Source organism: Poromitra crassiceps (assembly GCF_964638095.1).
Source record: "Poromitra crassiceps genome assembly, chromosome: 3".
Lineage (NCBI taxonomy): Eukaryota > Metazoa > Chordata > Actinopteri > Beryciformes > Melamphaidae > Poromitra > Poromitra crassiceps.
Genome location: NC_139625.1, coordinates 60,215,432 through 60,231,059, shown reverse-complemented (window position 1 = coordinate 60,231,059; position 15,628 = coordinate 60,215,432). Strand labels below are relative to the sequence as shown.

Below are 15,628 nucleotides of genomic sequence, written 5' to 3'. Positions count from 1 at the left end.
ACGGTAAACACGAACAAGCCCACTTGAACATTATCAGTGTCTGTCATAAATCACTGATGATATTATGCATAGAATTGATGTCACCAGTGATGTCACTCAAGCACTCGATGATGATGTCATCAGTGATGTCACTGGAGCAATTGTGATGTCATCACTGAGTGGTGTAATCAGTGATGATGGCAGTGTGCTGCCGCCTTGGTCTTGGACTAGCAGTACCAGCAGTGATCTGTGGATATTTTGCTGGAAGGTTAACTCATTCTTACAACTCTACATTCAACCTGGGTGAAAATGTATGTAACATCTTTGGGATAGCGGCATATTGGTAGCCAAATATGCAAATTACATCTATATAGATTAAATCATGAATCTGAGTATTCTGTCTTTCTAATGCTTAAAAAGCATAAAATAGACATCATCATTGCCCCAAAAGAGTCAGAGGTTATGGGGTGGGGATACTCATTTTCAGGTAATCGCAATGCCCCCTCCCCCCCAGCCGATTGGCATGAACACAAACACACTTCCAGCCTCGTAGGGTGAAAACAGTGTCCGCTATGTGTATGCAATTATAGCTTATTGATTATGAAATGAGCCAATGAAATTTAGATTTTCTCCATCATACGCAAACCATAACCATAACCTGTTTAAAGATCAAATATCCTTCTTTTTCTCATTTAAGCCACTTTAAACACCAACATCTTTCTCAGAGGAGATGAGTTATTAGTTATTAGAGATTAGATGAGGGGAGATTAGGGGACACTAGTGGTTTCACAGCACCAAAAACCAATCTGAACAGTGTGTGATACAGAGCTTCAGTAGAACTTAAATAGCAGCGACCGTGCCACACAAAGCATACTGTAGTGTGCTGCTCTTCCAGATCCATGCGTCACCCAGGCTCATGAAAAATGACTGAGTCTATTTCACATTTTTCCCCAAAGAGGAAAAAAACTGGGGATGAATCACCTCCTCTCCCGTAAAGCACTGGGGATAATGAAACGGCTGACATTTTGCTAAGACTCAGGGAACATTAAGACCGTCTGTTGCCGTGGTTACCGTATGTGATTAAGAATTAACACTTGTAGTCTCCCACACATCTGTTACACCCTGCAGACAATGATGAGAGCAACAGGGCCAATACTGTCTGCTGTGTGTAGTAATACAGCCACATTTGACATTTTATCCAGAGTGACTTCAAATGAGAGTAAATTAAGCTTCAATTCCTAAATCTCCATTACCACATCACAAGCAACCAGCTGTAAGGGAGTGCAAGTAGACAGGCTGCTTTCTCACTGGGAACGATTGCTTTCGTTCCGTTCTGTTCCGCAACCGGAAACGATTGCCCCCCCTCCACTCTCCTCCGCTGGTCAGCTTTCACATTACAATATTTCTTCTGCGCTCGGAAATGGAACAGGGTACACTTGCGTCATCAACTATGCCTGCAGTGTATCCTTGCTCCATGTGTTGTCTATGCGGTTCGGAAAAGTTGGCTTTCACACCCGCAAGTGTTCCGTGCCCGGGCACGCCAAAGCGCTCCCCAGACCACCTTTTCAAGTGGATCCTGTCACGGTTCCCTGTTGCGCCCGGGCGCGGAATGGAACGGAACGCAATGTTCACACTCGTCAAATGACCTGGGCGCCAGTGAGAAAGCACCCTAAGCCTAACTAGATTATTTAGAGCAGTTTAAGAGCAAACTAGAGCTGAAAGATATGGGACATGCTTCAGTGGTGGAGAAGGTGACGCAAAGTTCTTCTTAAAGAGATGCATTTCCGGCCACTGGAAAATATAGGCTCAAAATTGTAGCCAGAAACAGTGAATATTACATGGATGATCTAGCTTTTCACACAAAAAATTATAAATCAACATATTTGGAGGTTGTTTCAAGTTATAATCTTAAAGATCATCCATGTAAATAAATGTCTGTCTATCACAGACTGAATTAACACAATGGTGATTAAGCCTATGGCCCATTGATGGAAGTCTTTGCATTTTCAGTATTGCAGCATTTACAGTATGAGCTGGGTGGGAGCTAACGCAATAGACTCACTCTTCACATTACTGTAGGATCTTGGCAACTCTTGTGTGAAGGAGGATAACGAGCTACTTTCTTCCTGGTCTCTGCTAGCATTACGGGTGGTTACTATGGCAGAACAAACTGACAAACATCACACAATACAACACTGTTTGGATCCCACCTGCAATTACCACTCATCGCCATAGGCTGAACGGTGGGAAATGTTCTACCAAAGTGAATTTGCGTTATTTAACTCTGCTGATGACTTCGATGGAGATGGGGGGGGGGGGGGGGGGGGGTGGGGGTCAGAGGGAAAGAGGCCTTCCCCTTGCTTCCGGATTGGAACTCTACTCCATTTCTGTTAACATGTGGCACTAAGTTCTTTCTGAAAATGACGAGGATTGTGGATATTGTAAGCTAACATTAGCTACGGTGTAAATATTAATTTTATATATACTACAACTTAACTTTTACTTGCTTTTATTAATTAGGTACTGCTCAATAAGTAACAGACATGATTGATAGAAAAGTATTATTTAATTTGGTGTAAATGGTTACTCACTATTTGAATCCATATCAACTAAATAATAGTGGATTGAGTTCTGATGGGAGTGAGTGGTGCATAACATTATCAATAGAAAACCAAACACCCAACATTTATAGTGTTAAGAAAGTGTATACATTCTTGTCCATCTGTGAGTTAACTATAAAATGTAATTTGGAGGGCAAAGATAGATATAGTAAAACACTACCTACAGGTTTCACCATAAGCCTTCCTTTGACCAAATAATGGCATTTTGTATTTAAACCTGCACTAAGCCACTTTTCTTTGGCAGTTTGGCAGCCCCAAGTGGCAATGAGAGATACCTGCTTGAAATTGTGAAAGTTTGAAGGACTGCATTAACCAGAAATTATGTCACGTGGCATCAGTGAAATAGGCACTCTTTGGACTTAATTGCTTTCATCTCAGTGGCTGGTGGGGATGGAGATGGTGAAGAGCTCTAACCATTGTTGGTGAGTACAGCTTTCTATGGACACCAGGGAAGAAGAAACTATGGGGTCTTAATTAATGCGAATGGGCTGCTGTTCTGTTGCCTGTTGCCTCACCAATCTGTGATTTAGACTGTTAAGACACTTATATTTTATTATAAAAAAAAACATGCCTAGTGCAGCTTTAACTCACAGTTATGTATGGCTGAACCTGGACTTAGATACGTTCTTGCCACTAGAAGTATACTTTTTGCCATTGTTTTCTATTCAGTTCCTTCCAACCCATGAACAAATGTGACATTTATTTAAAGTCCCAATGCACTACAAATTAAATTCTTCATCTGAATAAGATTATTACTGTAGCATCAGGTTCCAGTACAATCCATTTACCTGTCCGCCTTTCGGCTGGTGCTTGAGGTTGGAGGTGGAGCCGATCTTGGACTTGACATTCGTGAGGTCGGGCAGGGGCTGGTTGATGACCTTCAGCTGCTTGTGGGCGGAGGAGGGCGACTTGGGTGGGGTCCGGATCACCGCGATCTTCTTCTCCTGGAGGAGGCTGAAGGACTTGGGCGTGTGGCTGCCGGGGGTGCGCGAGCCAGGCGTGCGGCAGGAGTAGCTGGGCGGCGTGCCGGGCGTGACGGCCGAGGAGCCGGGGGTGGAGGCGCCGCTACGCACCGACCGGGAGCGGGCCGAGTCTGTACCTGGGAGGCAGGAGGAAGAATGAAACATGTAAGGAGAGAAAACACCGGAACCACAGAGAAAGAGAGAAAGAGGGGCTGACAGAAAAAGAAACACCTTTCAAAGAGAGGGAGGAGAAAACAGATGGGCGAGAGGGAAATAGATAGACAGACAGACAGACAGACAGACAGACAGACAGACAGACAGACAGACAGACAGACAGAAAGAGTTAAACTGACAAACAGAGTTTGAGTTTTAACAAGCCTTTAATGAAACCTCTACCTACGACATACAGTATACATCATGGCTGAGGACAAACACTTTTCACAAAACACGAACTCAGAACCAATGCAACCCCGTCAAACAAAAATTGTCAACAGAAAATGAAAGGAAACATTGGAACCAGACAGATGGATGGAAAGAGGGAGAGAGCGAGATACAGTAGAGAGAAGAGAGAGAGAGAGAGAGAGAGAGAGAGAGAGAGAGAGAGAGAGAGAGAGAGGGAGAGAGAGAGAGAGGGCACTCACTGGAATCAGACAGTGAGACAAGAGAGAAAGAAAGAAACTGGTCAAATGAAAAATAGAGGGAGAGAAAAAAACATGCAAACAGAAACAGAGGAGGACACTTACTGGAACCAATGAGAGGAAAAATTGAAAGAGGCAGACAGAGATATGGGAGCAAGTGATGCTTTGTGTGGCTACATGTTTTGTAACAGCAGCTAAAAGCCTTCATCTGCTTCTGATGAGGAAGGACAAATACACAGAACACACTGTGAAGGCCGTCAAGCTAATACACAGAACACACTGTGAAGGCCGTCAAGCTGACGACGCCACATCTGCTGCGTTTCCACAATCAAACAAAAGAGGTCAAACAAGAGGAAGCATGTGAACACACACAGGCAGCTGAATTCATGTAACACTTGTTGCCGGGATACTGGAGCAGGAGCCAATGGGATTACAGCTGAGGACTTCCTGAATAATGACAAGCGGTGGCAACCATGTTGTCATGGAACCCACCACTTTTCTGGGCGAGAGCTGGGCTACATCTGGAAAAGTGTGCTTAGTAAAGCAGATACTGTCAATGAAATATGCTTTGCATATTGTAACCCTGTTCTGCATTAATCAAAGTGTAGGAATGCAACACAATGTGTCACTGCATGGCTGCAAAATATGGCCTCTAAAACTCTGTTTAAGATTTTTTATTACTGAATGATGTTTAATTTATTTTAAGACTTTTGAAAGACCTGCAGATACCTTGTATAATAACAAGATGAATGAATGAATGAATGAATGAGTGAATGAATGAGTGAATGAATGAATGAATGAATGAATGAATGAATGAATGAATGAATGAATGAATGAATGAATGAATGAATGAATGGAATATGCACACCGCTATACATTGTATCAGTCCTGTTACTTTTATCTTGGTGTTACTGGGCGAAAGAAACATGTAAATACTATAATAAGTTTAGAGAATATTTTGATGAAGAGGGCATGATGTGTCTAAAAGGAGCTACTGGATGGTCTACCTGCCATACTAGGGGCTCTTCCAGACCTGCTCTTCCCTCTGGACTCATTACGGATCGCTTAGAAGGAGAGGATGAGGGAGGTAGAGGAGGAGGTAAAGAAAACGAGGAGAAGCAAGAAGAAGAGGTGGACAGGGAGGAGGAGGACGGAGATAGGAGTTAGGTTTGAATAAGAGGGGGATTAAGAATGAAGTGATTTAGCAGAGTCATTAGTAAAAGTGCAAGAGACTAAATAGGAGTTATTACATGTGCAAGAGACTAAATAGGAGTTAAATAGGAGTTATTACATGTGCAAGAGACTAAATAGGAGTTGTACAAGAGACTAAATAGGAGTTATTACATGTGCAATAGACTAAATAGGAGTTATTACATGTACAAGAGACTAAATAGGAGTTATTACATGTGCAATAGACTAAATAGGAGTTATTACATGTGCAAGAGACTAAATAGGAGTTATTACATGTACAAGAGACTAAATAGGAGTTATTACATGTACAAGAGACTAAATAGGAGTTAGTACATGTGCAAGAGACTAAATAGGAGTTATTATATGTGCAAGAGACTAAATATGAGTTATTACATGTACAAGAGACTAAATAGGAGTTATTACATGTACAAGAGACTAAATAGGAGTTAGTACATGTGCAAGAGACTAAATAGGAGTTATTATATGTGCAAGAGACTAAATATGAGTTATTACATGTACAAGAGACTAAATATGAGTTATTACATGTGCAAGAGACTAAATATGAGTTATTACATGTAGACTAAATAGGAGTTATTACATGTGCAAGAGACTAAATAGGCGTTATTACATGTGCAAGAGACTAAATAGGAGTTATTACATGTACAAGAGACTAAATAGGAGTTATTACATGTACAAGAGACTAAATAGGAGTTATTACATGTACAATAGACTAAATAGGAGTTATTACATGTGCAAGAGACTAAATAGGCGTTATTACATGTGCAAGAGACTAAATAGGAGTTATTACATGTACAAGAGACTAAATAGGAGTTATTACATGTACAATAGACTAAATAGGAGTTATTACATGTGCAAGAGACTAAATAGGAGTTATTACATGTGCAAGAGACTAAATAGGAGTTATTACATGTGCAAGAGACTAAATAGGAGTTATTACATGTACAATAGACTAAATAGGAGTTATTACATGTGCAAGAGACTAAATAGGAGTTATTACATGTGCAAGAGACTAAATAGGAGTTATTACATGTGCAATAGACTAAATAGGAGTTATTACATGTACAATAGACTAAATAGGAGTTATTACATGTGCAAGAGACTAAATAGGAGTTATTACATGTGCAAGAGACTAAATAGGAGTTATTACATGTGCAATAGACTAAATAGGAGTTATTACATGTGCAAGAGACTAAATAGGAGTTATTACATGTACAATAGACTAAATAGGAGTTATTACATGTACAATAGACTAAATAGGAGTTATTACATGTGCAAGAGACTGAATATGAGTTATTACATGTGCAAGAGACTAAATAGGAGTTATTACATGTACAATAGACTAAATAGGAGTTATTACATGTACAAGAGACTAAATAGGAGTTATTACATGTGCAATAGACTAAATAGGAGTTATTACATGTACAATAGACTAAATAGGAGTTATTACATGTGCAAGAGACTAAATATGAGTTATTACATGTGCAAGAGACTAAATAGGAGTTATTACATGTACAATAGACTAAATAGGAGTTATTACATGTGCAAGAGACTAAATATGAGTTATTACATGTACAATAGACTAAATAGGAGGTATTACATGTACAATAGACTAAATAGGAGTTATTACATGTGCAAGAGACTAAATATGAGTTATTACATGTGCAAGAGACTAAATAGGAGTTATTACATGTACAATAGACTAAATAGGAGTTATTACATGTGCAAGAGACTAAATATGAGTTATTACATGTGCAAGAGACTAAATAGGAGTTATTACATGTGCAAGAGACTAAATAGGAGTTATTACATGTGCAAGAGACTAAATAGGAGTTATTACATGTGCAAGAGACTAAATAGGAGTTATTACATGTACAATAGACTAAATAGGAGTTATTACATGTGCAAGAGACTAAATAGGAGTTATTACATGTGCAAGAGACTAAATAGGAGTTATTACATGTACAAGAGACTAAATAGGAGTTATTACATGTGCAAGAGACTCAATAGGAGTTATTACATGTACAATAGACTAAATAGGAGTTATTACATGTGCAAGAGACTAAATAGGAGTTATTACATGTGCAGAGCGATTTGTTGTGGAAGGGATGAGTGACGGTTAATATGGGAGGCAAGTGGGTTGGCTGATCATCTGTGTTCTGTGAGGGTTCTCATGTTCTCATTTCCATCACTGTACTGTAGGGTATTGGAGAAATACAATTTACTGAGCTTTGAGAATTTTAGATTATTTTCAAATTTGTGCTTGGTTTATAACTTTAAAATGGTTTGGGCCTTCCTTTAGTATGTGACTTTGTGTATACTCGCTCAGTAAATTCTATTAGATCCTCCAGAATTTCCTCTATACGAGATTGTACTATACCATTTTTTGTCTGCTGATCTGGGGAGAGTTGTACACTTGCACATGCTTCCTCTGGTTCATGTGCAGTCAGTCGCCGGCCGCTTCTTTTCACCCGACATCAATGAGTTTCACCGGCAGGACGTTGCATGTGGGAGGATCCCACTATTCCCCCAGTTTCCCTCCCCCACAAACAGGCGCCCCGATCGACCAGAGGAGGCACTAATGCAGTGACCAGCTTCCCATCCGCAGATATGGCCAATTGTGCCTGTATGGGGGGCTCAAACTTGCGACCCTCATGTTGGTAGGCAGGGAATCTACTGCTACACTACCCGGATGCCCGGGCAATCAACTTTCTCAGTGGAACACCCTGCCTGACAATGTGAGGGGCGTCAGGGCTATCAGCAATTTCAAAACTAACTTAAAAAGTCTGTTATCTGTCAAAAGCTGCTCAGCTCTGCAACGTTACTTACTGACTTTGATATTCTATCTTATGGTCTTCATGACTTGCTTTGTTGTTGTTGACAAGCTTACGTTTGTGCTGTGCTAATGTGCATAGTTTTGTATTTTATGTCTTGTGTCTTCTTTTTTGTATAACTTTGTATCTTTTTTTTACTCTGTACTATTTGTTATTGGGCTGTTTCTTTGCTTTGACCTGCCAAGGGACTACAGACGCAAATAATCTGGTATGGTGCATCAAATTGTGACAATTATGTTCGAACTGTAATGTACATTGTCCCCTTCAAATAAAAATAAAGAAATCAAATAAAGCGTGTGTGTATTCTTACAGGTTGGCCTGCGGGGGGTGCTGTTGTCCTCTTGTTCAGCAGCAGGGATGTGACGTGTCAGAGATTTGGCCGGCCTGGGCAGGGACGACCTCTTCTCCGGGCTGCGGTAGGCTCTCTCCTGAATCAGCACGCACGTCCACAAGCACGCACGCACGCACGCACGCACGCACGCACGCACACACACACACACACACACACACACACACACACACACACACACACACACAGCAGAAATCAATACTACAGATCAATTACATTTAGCGTGCCTCGACACTGCACCCAAGGACTAGGCAACAACTTTCTACAGTACTGCAGCAATCCCTATTCTCTTCTGTTTAACTTTACCTGCTCGGCCCATTTGTTTGTCATCTTTAAAAGAACCGCCCTCGTGGGGCTCTGGACAGCGGCCATGGCAAAGAGCCAGGAGAGCATGCAGGATGGACAGATGATGAAGATGAGAAGAAACAGATGAATGAAAGAGTGAGACAGGATGGAGTGGAGATCAAAATGTGTACTTTTTTTTTTTTACAAGGAGAGCAAATATGTTGCAAGCAAGTGCCTGTTGTGTTGTCACTGTATTTTCAGTTATTATTATTAGCAAGTGTCTTCACTGCAATTAAGATTTCAATGGTACTGTATATAGCAGTGGTTCGCAAAGTGGGGTCCTCAGACCCCAGGCGTCCTTGAGGGAGCTCTAGGGGGTCTCCAGCAAAAAGGGGAATCGTTTATTTTCACTATTATTCCAACCATACGTAACACAATGACCCGGAGAAAACCTACACAAACACGGGGAGAACATGCAAACTCCACACAGAAAGGACCGGGGTTCGAAGCCGGGACCTTCTTGCTGTGAGGCAACAGTGCTAACCACTGAACTACCGTGCCGTTGCAGTTGTCAGCACTCCTAATGAAGGATTCATTGGGTCTGGTTACCAGGCTAGTATATAATTTAGATTAACTCCAAAGTGAGATGTGTATAATTTGAGAAAATGTGGCACATGCTCTTATAAAATGATCAATCGTACAAAATTTAAATAAATTGTGGTACGTTTTAAAGGATAGTAGGTAACAGAATTATGACATTTTACAGATTGGAGTCTCAATATTAGACATTAGGCTTAGGCGTGCCCCTTTCCTACTGTACTGCACATAATGTGTTTTCTTTCCCACTGTACTGATGTGTTTTCTTTCCTATTGTACTGATGTGTTTTCTTTCCTATTGTACTGATGTGTTTTCTTAACTACTGTACTGATGTGTTTTCTTTCCTATTGTACTGATGTGTTTTCTTTCCTACTGTACTGATGTGTTTTCTTTTCTATTGTACTGATGTGTTTTCTTTCCTATTGTACTGATGTGTTTTCTTTCCTATTGTACTGATGTGTTTTCTTTCCTACTGTACTGATGTGTTTTCTTTCCTATTGTACTGATGTGTTTTCTTTCCTATTGTACTGATGTGTTTTCTTTCCCACTGTACTGATGTGTTTTCTTTCCTATTGTACTGATGTGTTTTCTTTCCCACTGTACTGATGTGTTTTCTTTCCCACTGTACTGATGTGTTTTCTTTCCCACTGGTACTGATGTGTTTTCTTTCCTATTGTACTGATGTGTTTTCTTTCCTATTGTACTGATGTGTTTTCTTTCCTATTGTACTGATGTGTTTTCTTTCCCACTGTCCTGATGTGTTTTCTTTCCCACTGTACTGCACATCATGTGTTTTCTGGCAAAACATGAGCATGACTCTGTTGGCCTGCCCTCCCTGATTGGATTATTACGCTCATTAGATGACAGAGGAGGATACTCACACATTCTCTCTGTCGGGACTGAGGCAGGCATGCATGACAAATTGCGTGGGCACACAGGTAGAAATAAAAAGACAGAGGCAGACACATGTAGAAATAAATAAATAAACAAATAATGGGCTTTGTCATGCAAACAATGGGCACCAGGTTGTAATACACAAAGACGTCAGTGGTGAATATTCCTAGTTTGAGAAAAGTGACACCTGCTGTTGGAAAGTATTTATGGTCACATTATTTTATCTGAATGATGAGAGAGAGAGATATAGGGGGGATGAAGGAATGAAGAGCATGAGTGTGTGTGTGTGTGTGTGTGTGTGTGTGTGTGTGTGTGTGTGTGTGTGTGTGTGGGGGGGGGGGGGGGGGGGGTACTTACAGTGGTCCTCTCCCTGGACTGGTGGGCCACACTGAGGGGCTGACGGCCCTCCATGCCTGTGGAGAAAACAGATCCATGTGGTAATGGTCTGAGTAAAACCAGTAGAGGGAGACGCCTGCAAGTGTGAACACATTCACAGACACAACACACACATGTACACGCACATCGCACACACGTAATTATTGTCCATGCAGAGCACACGACAACACACACACACACACACACACACACACACACACACACACATCTCAAAGCCTTCAGCAGCAACAAGTGTTTGCTGCAATGAGTGTTAGCAGCAGACACAACCAGATAACAGAGATCCGTAAAATACCCAAAACATCGCAGTCTTTACATTCATAGGTCATTTCATACAGCTCAATCTGGGAATCCACCGGTTAGTTTTTTAAATGTATTTTCTTTTTCAATGCCTGAATAACCGGAACTTGACGCCGAGGCTCGCGACCGCGGCCCTTTATGCTAATTTTACCGACCGCTATATCCGATTCTTCCTGTGTTTACAGTCCGATGAGCAACATCACTGCAAAAGAGACGTGGAGCTAACACGAGCGTTTGACAGTGTTCTTTCGCAAGTTGCTAGGAACGCTATTATCCGGATTTTCTTCGACCATGCTGACAGATTTTCGTACAAATGGAAAATCTGTCTTGAGAGATTACATACAGCTTGACCAAACACCCCAACTTCAACTTTAGCTATGGTCCCCATGGAAAACACACACACACACACACACACACACACACACACACACACACACACACACACACACACACACACACACGCACATGTGCACACGCACACGCACGCACACACACACACACACCAAACAAACCACAGCATCAATGTGAAAAAATTATACATGAATCTAAAACCAAGTAGGACAAAATGCTCAGTAGTTGCTAAGGAGAAAAATGAAAACAAAACAAAAAAGAAAACAATTCTTCATGAGACTCAAAGAAAAAAACAAAACTAGAAAAACAATGGGTCAGCAGCCCACGATGTTTGCCAGCTACATTGCATCTGCATGGTTCCTCAAAGAGCCATCGATAGGGAGACAGCACCGACGACATTTTCTATTGAATATTTCAACCTCCAAATTAGCCATGTGTGGATTCAGCTGTGCAGATTCGGCTCCAATGAATGCTGGCTGCTGCTTCACACTCAAGGCTGAATAAATTGTGTTGTGATTTTCATATGTCCCAGAGATGCTATGCCATCTCTAGTGGCAATCAGAGAGCTACTGTATTAAGTGATATTCCTTGTTTCATCCGGTTTTCTATTCTCCGATGTTTTTATTACTGTTACTTTCGAGAAAGCTTTTCACTTTGTGTAAATGCCACAATACCCTTGAGGATGTCTCTTTACTGTGCAGATACTTGAGCGCTGCCGAGGGTACTCAGTGGTGCCTTGTGTAAACTGTACTGTATAATCATGGAACAGAACACACACTTGGGTACTATATTACTGCTATATTCAATCACATACATCAGTTTTAAGACTAAAGGCTGCGGCCACACTAATCCATTGGGAAACATACAGAATTACCAGAATTACCAACAGATACAGATTTATGTCTGTTGCTTTGTTTTGGAACGTCAACGTTCTGGCCTTCATAACACGCCGCCTCCTAAACTGTGATTTGCTAAACGGCCGGTGACGACTCCGTCCGTCCAGAAAACTTTCCGTCTGTCAAAAGGGATGGAAATGTGCCGGAGACGGACGTGTCTTCAGCGCTGCCCAGACAACAGACGGGAGACGGACGTGTCTTGCTGCCCAGACAACAGACAGGAGACGGACGTGTCTTCAGCGCTGCCCAGACAACAGACAGGAGACGGACGTGTCTTCAGCGCTGCCCAGACAACAGACAGGAGACGGACGTGTCTTCAGTGCTGCCCGGACAACAGACAGGAGACGGACGTGTCTTCAGCGCTGCCCGGACAACAGACAGCTCTTGTTGAAATGTCATTGAAATGAGCGGACACGACGGATGAGTGTGACCACAGCCTAATACAGGAGGTGTATAGAACACAGTAAAGTTTGGTTGCGCTCTCTCTATCCATGGCTCTGATTTGCGGTGAGGAGTGTTCACCTGTGGCCTTGCGTCTAGCAGAGCCGTGAAGCAGAGCAGGCCTAGGTTGTCTGGCCGCCGCTTTGACTACACTCTTTCGAGATGGAGAGCGACTTTGGAGGACTGACAGCTTAGTCTGGTCAGCCCTCCTCATGCCCACTAGCAAAGAGGAGAAACAGCATTACATGAAAATGCAAACCTTCGTTAAAATGCACTGTAGACAATCCAATCTCCAACAAAGTAACATAACAAATTAACATAAACATAACATAAAAGATTTACATTGAGATGACATTGTTATGATGTTTGCTGTTTGTGTTTTAAAGAGCTACCATATATCTGCATATACATCAAAGGAATACATTTACAATGATACAAGTTAAGTAATTAACACAGTGCATTTTACACTAAATGATACTGCATGAATATAGAATTGGAACCTTTTTTCTTCTTCATCTCCTCTCTTGGATGGTGGCCGGACACTTTGCGGGACACTTTACTCTCAGTGATGTCAGTGTGGCCCTTTCCTCTGCCAGGGGCCCGTTTAGCGGGTCTGTCCACCACAGGTGTAGTGGTAGGACTCTGGGTCTGAGGAAGGGCTTCGATTTGCTCAGTCATGACACTTTTGTCATCATCTGCAGTGGACAAGGATTGAGACAGGAGGACCACTAATTTGCTAGACTCCTAGCCTGTATTAACGATCTAGGTACAACGATACACATTCAATTTTACTGGGTTTTAGAAGCGAGCTACTTTTTGATATACTGTAAGAAATTCTGGTACAGATGCATTAAAATGTATGCTTGACGCAATGACATTACATTGCAAGCCATAAATTATGTGACAGTGTTTAAAAGCATGGGGTACCTTGTGAGTCCATCCAGCCACTGTCTGTGTCTAGGACGGAGACGTCCATGGTGGTTTCATCGTTAGCTGTCTGACCGCTCTGGATGAGCACATCAGAGGTCTCCTCCACCTCCTGACCAATCTCTATGGCTCTGTCCTTCTCACTCATCCTTTCCCCCTCTCCTTTCAACTTTAACCCTTCTCCTTTCTCAACAGATCCAATCCCCTCCTCTTCCCTTTTTTCTTCCTTTTCACCCTCATCCTCCTCATCCTGCTCCCCCTCCTTGGCACTTGGTAGCTCATGTACTACCTTCTCCTCTCCCATAGCCTTGCCTTTCCCCCCTTCCAGAGGTGGTTGTGGTGGATCATTGTCAGAGCAGGCAGACAGATGAGAGCTGTCTGTTGCAGGCCCCCATTCATCACTGATTTGCATTGCACTATGACTTGAATCTTCTGCCCCAGACCTAGGTTCATCTTCAGTCATCTGATCATCTTCCAGCAGCCTCATCTCCTCTTTCGTTGGCCCTTCCTCCCCCTCCTCTTTGAGGAGACTCTCCTCTGCTTGCCCCTCGGGGAGCCCAGACTCTTCACCTTCCTCCATTATCTCTGGAGGCTCTTCAGCAAGCTCAACGTCATCATCCTCCACCTCTTCGTCTACTTGTGCTTGAGGTATGATGATGACTGGGGAAGATATTTGCGGCATTGCCGACCCTCTCTCTTGATTTGTCTCCTTTAACTCGTTTTGGGTATCTTTGGGTTTCTCAATGGTTAAATGCTGAAGATACTTTGATGCCTCTTGCTTTTCGGTTTCTTCTAATGTTGTAGTTCTCCCATGTTCACCTTGAATCTTCTGGTGGTCTTTTTCTATGCTCTCACCTGAAGACTCTGATGATGCTGAGGGTATATCTGTCTGTATATCTGCCATATCTGATTCTTCACCATCAATCCTCTCAGACTCTGGATCCTTCTCTGCTTTGACCTCCAGTGTGGCATGATTCTTAACTTCCTCCCCAGTGACCCAAGGGCCTGATGAGGCAACATCTGGGGACTTGGGGGTGATGGGAGTCTGGGGACCCTTATCTCCAATTTCGGCAGTAGTGAAAGTAAATGAATTGTCAGGTGGGATGGGAGAAGCCTCTCTGGAGGGGTCCATTTCCACTTCTACCTCAGGAATAGCTTGGATCTTGATGTCGCCAGGCAGGCCGGTCTCCAAACGAAATTCTGTCAGTCTGTCTTTTGAGGAGGGCACAGGGATCCTTAGGCGATCAGGTTTCATGCCACTTGTCACAGCTCTTTCAAGCATCATAGTAGACTTCACTGGTTCCCCCAGAACATCTTTCTTCTCAACCACAGATTTCTGAGAAATGTGAGGGAGAACTTCCTTTTGGTCTGGTTGCTGTACTCCAACTTTTTTAACACCTTCAACCTCAGTGGCTCCAAGTTCCTCCTCACCCTCGCCCTCCATAGAAGGGAAACATTGGTGAGGAGAATCCCCGGGACTAGGCAGGTCGGCGGGGGAGGGCATGGGCCCTGAATACTCACTGAAAACACAGTAGCCCAGTTCCTCCAGCTGGTTTTCCCCTCCCACCACTCTTGAGGTCTGTTCTCCCAGTGCGAGCTTGGCCAAAGAACTCCCTACCAGAGCTGATACATTGGCGGGCACAGACTTGCGCCTCATATGGTCCATTTCCCTCCGCTCCAGGGATGGTCTAGGCAGGGATCCAGCCAGGTCTAACATCTCAGAGAGGTCACTTGATTGTTCTAACATAGAATTGTGATTGGTGGGGATATCGGGTGGTTCCGTGGAGGTTGGGGTAATGGACAGAGCTGGAGGAAACTTGGGTGAAAGGATTTCCACAGATGGTGTTGGAGGATAAGCTGTTGATTCATCCAAACTTCCACTTCCACACAAGGTGTCTGAGAAGGTCTTTGACTTATCTCCCTCCTCTTTCTGGCTTGCCAAGGACCCAAC

General features: G+C 42.7%; 1 protein-coding gene across 1 annotated transcript in view; it reads right to left on the bottom strand.

Moving 5' to 3' along the window:
• Nucleotides 1–15,628, bottom strand: part of LOC310773200 (uncharacterized protein) — a gene marked incomplete at both ends in the record, with an annotated part of 36,356 nt that overhangs the window by 9,861 nt on the left and 10,867 nt on the right. Inside the window, 7 exons of the mRNA XM_083633098.1 lie at nucleotides 3,389–3,699; nucleotides 5,208–5,264; nucleotides 8,554–8,671; nucleotides 10,727–10,782; nucleotides 12,832–12,969; nucleotides 13,251–13,445; nucleotides 13,678–15,493. Of these exons, the coding sequence (XP_083489224.1) occupies nucleotides 3,389–3,699; nucleotides 5,208–5,264; nucleotides 8,554–8,671; nucleotides 10,727–10,782; nucleotides 12,832–12,969; nucleotides 13,251–13,445; nucleotides 13,678–15,493 (2,691 nt within the window). The remainder of the gene's footprint in view (nucleotides 1–3,388; nucleotides 3,700–5,207; nucleotides 5,265–8,553; nucleotides 8,672–10,726; nucleotides 10,783–12,831; nucleotides 12,970–13,250; nucleotides 13,446–13,677; nucleotides 15,494–15,628) is intronic.